This window comes from Patella vulgata, chromosome 1, assembly GCF_932274485.2.
Source record: "Patella vulgata chromosome 1, xgPatVulg1.2, whole genome shotgun sequence".
Taxonomy (NCBI): Eukaryota; Metazoa; Mollusca; class Gastropoda; family Patellidae; genus Patella; species Patella vulgata.
Window position 1 is genome coordinate 87,981,881 of NC_065879.2, and position 10,300 is coordinate 87,992,180.

The following is a 10,300-nucleotide window of genomic DNA, read 5'->3' on the forward strand; positions in this document are numbered from 1 at the left end:
TGTTAGTCCCAAAATGACCTAGTTTGTGTCCAGTGGAGGTTAAACACTATCTCTCTCTCTCCTCTCCTTTCTCTCCTCTGGAGAGTCACTATGATTAAGAGGGTAAGACGCTGGCTCGCTAGCCTGGAGGTCGGGTGTTCGATCCCTGCATTGGCCGAGAAAGTTCGTCCGGACTTTCCGGTGCGGTTCTCCCTTGTCAGAGATGCAGGACGGAGGGCCTGACAAGAACAGCTGTCTAGTCGTTTGGATGAGACGCAAAAACCAAGGTCCCGTGTACACATTGGTGTGCACGTAAAAGATCCCTTGACAATTGGAATTCGATGTAAGAGTAGGCTGCAGTGCCGCTGTCTGGGCAAAATTTCCCTCAAAACACACTGTGTGACGTATGCACGTCTTCATTAGCCCAGTTCGGAGCAGAACAGTAGGATGTTAAACCCCATTTCATTTCATTTCATTTCATTTCATTTCATTTCTCTCTCTCTCTCTCTCCCTTTCTCTTTCTCCATATTTATGTCATTGACAGGATGACTAAAAATCTAGAGAAACTAAACTAACATTATACATGGTTTATTGCTCTAATATACACCTAATCAAGACGACAACGTTCCTGGGAGCCGTGGTGACTCAGTGAGTAAGAGGTTTTGGGTTCGCTCCCAGTGTTGACCGAGAAAGTTCCTCAGGATTTTTCAGCGTGGTTTCCCCCCCTTGTCAATGGTGCAGGCCTAACAATGAAGTTGAGAAACAATATCTAATCGTTCGGATGTGACAAAAACCAAGGTCTTGTGTACACAAAAGAATCCCAGACAGAATTCAAAATAAGAGTAGTCTGGAGTGCTGCTGTCTGGGCAAAATGTCGTTCATTAGCCCAGTCGGTGCAGAAAAGTAAGGACGTTGAACCCCATTTCATTTTATCTAAACAATATGTCAAACATAAACCATAACTCCTAAACCATAAAATCACAAAAATATAGTTACATGTAATCTAAAATTCTGGATATTCACTCCAGTCATTAAAATCATTACTATTATTTAATTTCTAATTGAAGTCTGTCTTCATTAGCCCAGTATAGGAGCAAAACATTAAGACATTAAACCCCATTTCATATCATCTAATTGATGATGCATTATCTAAGAGTACCTGGTGTGAGCGTATGTGGCATGGAGATAGGGGCGCCTTCTCAACCTCGTGGGTTTCCTCCGGGCACTCCGGTTTCCTCCCACTGCTAAAGACCTCTACGCGCAAGCGAATTATTGAAATAAAATTAAACCATATGTTAGTCCCGAAATGACCTGGTTGTGTCGAGTGGACGTTAAACCCCATTTCTCTCTCTCTCTCTCTATCTAAGAGTAGGTCTTAACGCCGATTTCAGGGCAAAATTTCCATCATAGCACACTGTATGGTGTATGCCCGTCTTCATAACCTAGGTTGGAGCAGAACAGTAGGAAGTTAAACCCCATTATAAACTAATCACTATTATAAACTAATATAATGTTCTTTCGTCACGATGAGTTCTGATGTGATCCTGCAAGTATTCATGGACACAATTTCCCTCATTGCACACTGTATGGCATATGTCCATCTTCATTAGCCGCCAGTCGGAGTGTCAGAGCAGAACAATAGGACGTTAAAGTAGCTAAGTCTCTAAAACAATATCATCCAAATTCTTCAACATTGAAAACACGAATTATTTGTCAATTTAAATCCACATTGATGTTGTGATCGTACCGGAAAAATATGGGCTTCAGATATCCAATATTCAAGACAAAATAAACATTTTAGCATTGGTACACAAATCGTATACCATAATGCTTTTCAGCGTCATTTATAACAAGGGACTCGAAAAACGAGGCTAGGTATATTCCACAAGTCATGTCAAATGGTGACGTCATATTCTTATCTGGAGAGCATGCGCAATAAATGCTATCGGTGTAGAATGGAATAACAAGACGCTAGAGATTGCCATTCGCTCAAGACTGACGTATTTCGCTGAATATAACTGATTAGAAATTACAGTAAAACAGAAATGATTTAATGTAAATCAGTTTATATACATTCATATTACATTATTATATGTGTTGCAACCCATTTGTGTCAATTTCTAGGTCCTAAATATTAGCGACTTAGCTCCTTTAAACCACATTTCATGTTTTTTTGTCATGATGAGTTCTGAACTTCTGATGTGATCCTGCAAGTATTCATGGACACAATTTTCCTCATAGCACACTGTATAGCCAATCATATGTCCATCTTCATTAGCCCAGTCATTTCATTTCACTACTATAAATTCCCGGTTGTACATGACAAGGAGTAGGGTTGCCTGTCCAATCTTGTGGGTTTTCTCTGGGTCCTCTGGTTTCCTCCCAGTGCTCGAGACCCCTAGGCGCAAGCGAATTATTGAAATAAATATTGAACCATGTGTTAGTCCCAAGATGACATACTTTGTGTTGAGTGGACGTTAAACCCCATTTCATTTCATCGCGCTACTATAACCTACTATGATGTTTTTTCATCATGATGAGTTTTGTGTTAGTCCCAAGATGACATACTTTGTGTTGAGTGGACGTTAAACCCCATTTCATTTCATCTCGCTACTATAACCTACTATGATGTTTTTTCATCATGATGAGTTCTGATGTGAACCATGTGTTAGTCCCAAGATGACATACTTTGTGTTGAGTGGACGTTAAACCCCATTTCATTTCATCTCGCTACTATAACCTACTATGATGTTTTTTCATCATGATGAGTTCTGATGTGAACCATGTGTTAGTCCCAAGATGACATACTTTGTGTTGAGTGGACGTTAAACCCCATTTCATTTCATCTCGCTACTATAACCTACTATGATGTTTTTTCATCATGATGAGTTCTGATGTGATCCTGTAAATATTCATTCCTTGTAAATGATTTACTACAGAATCCACAGTTAAATGGTTTTTCACCCGTATGGGTTCTGAAGTGTCTAAGCTGATTACTCTTTTCCGTGAAAGATTTACCGCAAACATCACATTTATGGCGTTTCTCGCCAGTATGAGTTCGGATATGCCTCAGTTGATTTCCCTTGTCGTTAAATGATCTGTTACAAACATCACATTTATAGGGTTTTTCACCCGTGTGGGTTCTTTTGTGTCTCTGTAGATTTCGTTTGTCAATAAAGGTCTTGGCACATATTTCACATTCATAGGGTCTTTCACCGGTGTGAATTCTCAAATGGGACCTTAAACTACAATTCTCGCTGAACGATCGACTACAAATGGTGCATGAAAATGGTTTAACTCCCGTGTGGGTTCTAGTATGGGTATTAAGTTCGTTGCTCTGAGCAAACGACTTCCCGCAGAAATCGCACTGATACGGCTTCTCACCTGTATGCGTTCTTGTGTGTCTCTGTAAATTACCCCGATCCGTGAACGATCTATCGCAAATTTCACATTTATGGGGTCTGTGCCCTGTGTGTATTCTCATGTGGGTCATTAAGTTGCCCTTTTCGTTAAAAGTTTTCTGACAAACGCCGCATTGAAAGGGTTTCTCCCCCGTGTGAACTATATTATGCTTGCGTAGATTATGAACATCGATAAATGCTTTACCACAAACATCACACTTATATGGTTTGTCGCCCGTATGAATCCGCATGTGTTTTTGAAGGTTATTCTGTTTACTGAAAGCTTTAGCACACACACCACAACTAAAAGGCTTATCACCAGAATGAACAGAAGCATGGGCTGCCAACTTACTACTTTTATTAAATGATTTACCACAAACATCACATTCAAAAGTTTTTATTGAAGACGTCGGAAGCAAGTTCGTCTCCGCGACTTTATTTCTTTCGTCCGTGTTTTCTGTTGACTCGTCTTCTTTAACAGACCTTTTACAATCAGCGTCCGATTTCGTTACTTCAGTTTCATCCCTATGCTTTGTCTCTAATTGTATTGGACCATATTCATCTTCAGTTTTCTCTTCTTTCAGATGCCCTTTTTTGTGGTTTTCAAATTCATCGGATTGTTGAAAGGTTTTACCACACAAAGTACACTGATCAACACTGTTTACATCAGTTGTTTCCTGTAATAAAATTTGTAAAATTATATTGATTTCCTTTAAACAGATAGAGAAATGGGGTTTAATGTCCACTTGACACAAACTAGGTTAATTTGTCATTTCCTGTATTGCATGCACATATATGGGTCTTTAACAAGGGGGGACCGGAGAAAACCCAGGAGGTTGGAAGACAGAGAGAGAGAGAGAGAGAGGGAGGGGTTTAATGTCCACTCTACACAAACTAGGTCATTTTGGGACTGACATATGGTTCGATTTTTATTTCAATAATTCGCTTGCGCGTAGGGGTCTTTAGCAGTGGGAGGAATCTGGAGGACCCGGAGAAAACCCACGATGTTGGACAGGTGACCCTACTCCTTGTCACGTACAACCAGGGAATCAAAACCATGCCAGTTGATTCAGTGACAGACCTTATGATACAGCGCACACGTGCTAACCATTCGGCCATCCACACCCCCCCCCCCCCCCCAGAGAAAGAGAAATGGGGTTTAATGTTCATTTTTCATTTCCAATTCATTAGTTTCCTGCAACAAATTTTTGCTATACATGTACTTCAATTATGTATTAAATGGGAATTATGGGTGATTAGGTAAAGTGTTGGCAGTTTTTGCTATAATTGTTAAAAATAGATAATGTAAATAGAATATGCTGAAAATTTCAGTTAAATTGATTATTCATTTTTACACTTAATCAATGACAGACCAATTGAAATGAATTTGTTTGTGTTTTTGAATCACAAAATTCTACTTGAAAATAGAGAAATGATTGTGAACAATGAAGAATCACGGTGAAAAATAGGTGGTAAGGATTCCAAAATAGCCTTTGAACCGAGGTGGTGTAAAGCATTTGTTTCATATTACATTTGTATAGTTATAGGGACAGGCAGTAACCATGAGAGGCTAGTCCGATCAGACACTGAGTGTTACTTAAAGTAGCTAAGTCTCTAACTCAATATCATCCAAAATCTTCAACATTGAAAACACGATTTATTTGTCAAATTAAATCAACATTGATGTTGTAATCTTACCGGGAAAAGATGGGCTTTTGATATCCAATATGTAAGACAAAATAAACATTTTACCATTGGTACACGAATCGTGTACCATAATGCGCTTCAGCCCCAGTTGTAACAAGAGACTCGAGAGACGAGGCTAGACACATTACACCAAATCAAACGGCGTATGTAGACTGGAATAAACAGACGCTAGAAATTTGCACTCGATTGAGACTGCTGGCTTATTTTGCCGAACATAACTGATTTGAAATTGGAGTAAAAACGGAAACCATTGAATGTAAATCAGTTTATATACATTCATATTACAGTATTATATGCGTTGCGACCCACTTTTGTCAATTTCTAGGTCCCAAATGTTAGTGATTTAGCTCCTTGAAGTAACTAGTAGGATAGGCCTACCTTGGAGACATTGCTGCTAATAAATAAATAAATACAAAAGAGAAGAAATCTCACCATTTTTGTGTATATTTATTCACGAGGAAGGGGTTTGTACCAATGGACGGTAGATAATGTAGGCTGTCACTGCCACTGGCTGAAACTCTGAGCACAAAAAAGGCCGTCAGTTTTGACTTTCTTCAATTTCTACCCAACAAACTACAGTTAGCATTTGATGTATCTGTTCCCGATATCTAGACATTCTTTACATCAAAATCATATAAATAAGGCCAAACAAGAATCTCAACCAAAAGAGGAACAACAAAAATATCTTTGACTTTGCTAAAGCATTTCCTGTCTAGTCTCACTTAGGCTGTATCTTGATTTGACCAGTAGATCTATTCAACCCGAATAATTCACATTTACACCGTCTAGTAGGCCACATTATTATTGTTCGGCTCCACGAACAGACTGGCCAGGCAGTGAATCTCGGCCAATTATATTAACCGTCACTGCTGGGCGAACCAAGCAGACAAAAGATGAACACTCCTAATAACTAGAATTTCAAAATATTTGCTTTGAGGAGCATTTAAGTATATTATTTTGAAGGGCGCAGGATTGTATGGACTTTTGTTAATCTTCTGCAGTTGCTGAAGTTTTGAGTCCTTTGGATGAATGACCCGTAAAGAATCTGTATATTATATTCCTGGGGCGGGGTACTATAAACACTTGGGCATGTTACAATATGTAATTAGTATACCTTAAAATAAAATGTATGGCTGCTTTACCTTGACTGTTGGGATTCGCGTTGGTCGGGTGAGTAGGCCGGGCGGCATGTTCGTTTCTAAAGTAGGCCGTGCATGTAAGTTCCACGGGATTTTCGGGTCTGTTGCCCTCGTCAGTGGTTGAAGACAAAGGACCCGGCATAGAGCAACGTCTAGTTGTTAGAACGGGGCGGGTGGGGGGATCGGGTGTCTGTGTACACGTTGGCATGCATATTACAAGAATATACCTGCACATCGCTGCGGTTTTGCACAAACTGCCCTCAACAGAAAGTTGAAAATGAGTATCATTTGCTCATCGAATGCAACCGCTATGAGGAACTCCGCAAGACAATTGTTTATAGGGGATTTGAGACCCAAATCTATCCATTTTCTTTCGAAAACATGTTTAACCCGTCGTTTGCTCTGGCAAAAGCAGTATGCAACTTTGTGCATCAGGCTTTCAAAATAGGCGATGTGGCACCCACTTCTATAACCCCCCCCCCCCAAAAAAAAAAAAAAACTAGAAAAAAAAAATAAAAATAAATAACTAACAATTCAAAGGCCTCTTCACGTTTGGTTTAAGCGACTATGACATACATTCAAAACTTTGGTTTATATTTTGCACATACTGCCTCAATGTATATAAATGTACATTTCATCCACTTTTATGTATCTTTCACATCTACTTTTATATATTTTTCATCCATTTTTTTTTATGTATTTTTCATCCACTTTATAATGTATTTAGCATGCTGACTGTAATGTATAATTTACATGCTGCCCGAAAAGGGTGTTTTATGTAATAAAATCTATCTAATCTAATCTATTTAAAAGAACACTAGGCAGTCGAAATTCGACTAAGTGTAGTCGCACAAGCCGATCTCCGAGCAAAATCTTACGTGTATTACGCAACATGGTATATGTCTGTCTCCAATAACCCGTGCAGATCGGTAGGGACGTTACGTCTCAGTTCATTTCATTCCAACTGGACTCCGGGAAGATAAATCAGGTGATAAAGTGAGTCATTCGGGTTCATTACAAGCCCAATCCATTTATTACATACAACATTAGATCAAAATGGCGTAAATATATTTATTTGGTTTTTTTATTAGCACTATCTGAGATTCGCTCACATTACTAGTTCATCAGTATTAAGAGTGGTGTTCATTGGTGGCTTTCTAAAGAAAACAATTCAAAGCCATTTTGGTGAGTTGCAGTATAACACAAGGCCTTCTCAGATTTTGATCGCATAAACTGTGCGTTTTCCTTTGTTTTCTTTGTTCGAAGAAAACGGTAAGGAACCCGGAAATCTGACAATTTGTAACTAATTAGATTGATAAACTGTTATTTCAATACACCCACCATTATTTCAACTCAGGGGGTTGGATGGCCGAATGGTTAGCATGTGTGCGATGTATCATATTCATAAGGTCTGTCATTGAGTCAACTGGCGGGGTTTCGATTCCCTGGTTGTACATGACAAGAAGTAGGGTCACCTGTCCAACCTCGTGGGTTTTTTCTGGGACCTCCACTGCTAAAGACCCCTATGCGCAAGTGAATTGTTGAAATAAAATTGAACCATGTGTTAGTCCCAAAATGACCTAGTTTGTGTTAAGTGGATGTTAAACCCCATTTCTCTCTCTCTTTATTTCAACTCATATGACAATAATTATATAGATTTGATGACCTGCCAAATTGCCATTTTTAATTTAATACAGGTATCGTAATGTTTTTCAAAATACATATTTTGTGAGGCATTTTTGAAAAAAAAAACCACAACGATATGAGGTGAACTTTGGTAAATTATGCTACATTTAGGGTCTTACTGCAGTGTCATACTCATAATGCTGACATTGTTTAAAGGTATGACATTAATTCCTGTACTCCAACATGTAGGCCTATATGAGACGTTGTCTTTTCATAATATCCGAACAACTATAAGTTGTCATTTGTCAGACCCTCTGTCGTGCACCACTGACAAGAAGGAATGAACATACTGTGTGCTATGAGATAAATTTTACCCAGACAGTGGCGCTACAGCCTACTCTTATATCAAATTCCAGCTGCCAAGGATTCATCTTGTACATGCATGCCAATCTGTACACAGGACTGTGGTTTTTTATCCCATCCAAAGGACTAGACATTGTCCCTTGCCAGACCCTCTGTCCTGCACAACTTTCTTGGGATCGAACATGAGACGTCTTTCAAGTTGCTAGTTGTCACGACTGTTGAGTCTGTGTCAAGTCTCGGGTGTCGATAAATATTTAAGGTTGAGTAGCGAGTCAGGTCTTTGATGAGATTTAAGTCGAATTTGAGTCTGAATTGTGGGACTTTCGTTCTCACCTCGTTACAAGAACAGTTGCAACATGTCATTATAGAATTTTCAATTCATGCTTGACAAGAACAGCTTTCTAGTTGTTCGGATGGGACGAAAAACCAAGGTCCCGTGTACACATTGGCTTGCACGTAAAAGATCCCTTGACAGTTTCCCTCATAGCAGACTGTATGGCGTATGCCAGTCTTGATTAGCCCAGTTCGGAGCAGATCAGTGGGACTTTAAACCCCATTTCATTTCATTTCAATTCATGCATTAAAATTTAATTTTTTTTAAATTTCAGATAATTCCAGGCATCTGACATAAATTAGAACAAGAGGACGTCTGTTATTTGTTTTGGCACCAGACTTTGCAGATTATTTACTTTAAACAATATTTTATTCATTTGAAAAGGACTGAACAATAGACAAATAGATATTAATTTACAAATACTATTAAACAAGATGGAAATGTCAATAACCAACATTTGCCAGGCACGATATATCCACATTTTGCAAGAGATAGTGTAGCTTAAATAATATTTTATTCATTTGAAAAGGATTGAACAACAGACAAAGCCTTTATAAATTCTTACCCAGGGATACAGAAAATAATGAACAATATAATTTTTTTAAGATTGTCCCAATATACATGCATAATCTATCTTGGTTGAAATGGGAATACAACCAAATATGTGCATACTGAGAAGAATAATGTAATATATTGCTTACTATTTGAGACTACTGAAGGAAAAACAAATATCTACTCAATGAGTCTTGATATATTGTTTACCAACTTAGTCTGAAATATTATGTGACTTACTAAGTACTAGAGATTACTGAACTCAACAAATATGTCTACAGCTGAGTAGAGATTACTGAACTCAACAAATAAAGACACCAATGAACCGAGTCTGAAATCTAGATATTACTGAACTCAGCAGAGATGTCTGCAGCTGAGTAGAGATATAATATTGCGCAGAGATTACTGAACTCAACAAAGATGTTTGCAACTGAGTAGAGATATAATATTGCGCAGAGATTACTGAACTCAACAAAATGTTTGCAGCTGAGTAGAGATATAATATTGCGCCAAGATTACTGAACTCAACAAAGATGTTTGCAGCTGAGTAGAGATATAATATTGCGCAGAGATTACTGAACTCAACAAATAAAGACATCAATGAACTGAGTCTGAAATCTGATATGGCTTACTACTAGAAATTACTGAACTCAACAAAGATGTCTGCAACTGAGTAGAAATTTAATATTGCGTAGAGATTACTGAACTCAACAAATATGTCTGCAACTGAGTAGATATTTAATATTGCATAGAGATTACTGAACTCAACAAAGACGTCAATGAACCGAGTCTGAAATATGATATGCCTCACTATTACATATTATGGAAGCAAATAAAAAGGTCTACAATGGAGAGGAGATATAATATTGCTTAGAGATTATTAAACTCAACAGAGTTGTCAGTGAACCGAGTCTGAAATTTGATATGGCTCACTACTACATATTATTAAAGCATAATAATCCTTGAGTGGCATTTAGTGATTGAGCACATTAAAAAAAAACACAACACAATTTATGTGGAAAACAATCACTGGTTTATACACATATAGCACAACGTTTTGACACCCAATATTTGAGTTTACTGACTCCAACTGGAGATTACTGACCAAAAATTGGGGATTACTGACCCCAACTGGAGATTACTGGCCCTGACTGGAGATTACTGGCCCTGACTGGAGATTACTAAACTCAATTGGAGAT

General features: G+C 38.2%; 1 protein-coding gene across 1 annotated transcript; it reads right to left on the minus strand.

Annotated features, from left to right (window-relative positions):
• Positions 1-567: 567 nt before the first annotated feature.
• LOC126813291 (zinc finger protein OZF) lies at positions 568-5,798 on the minus strand. Its single transcript, XM_050539141.2, has 2 exons — positions 5,520-5,798; positions 568-4,057 (listed from the first exon to the last, which is right to left on the minus strand). The coding sequence occupies exons 1-2, from the start codon at positions 5,520-5,522 to the stop codon at positions 2,843-2,845; spliced, it is 1,218 nt and encodes a 405-aa protein (XP_050395098.1). The 5' UTR covers positions 5,523-5,798; the 3' UTR covers positions 568-2,842.
• Between the last annotated feature and the right edge of the window lie 4,502 nt (positions 5,799-10,300).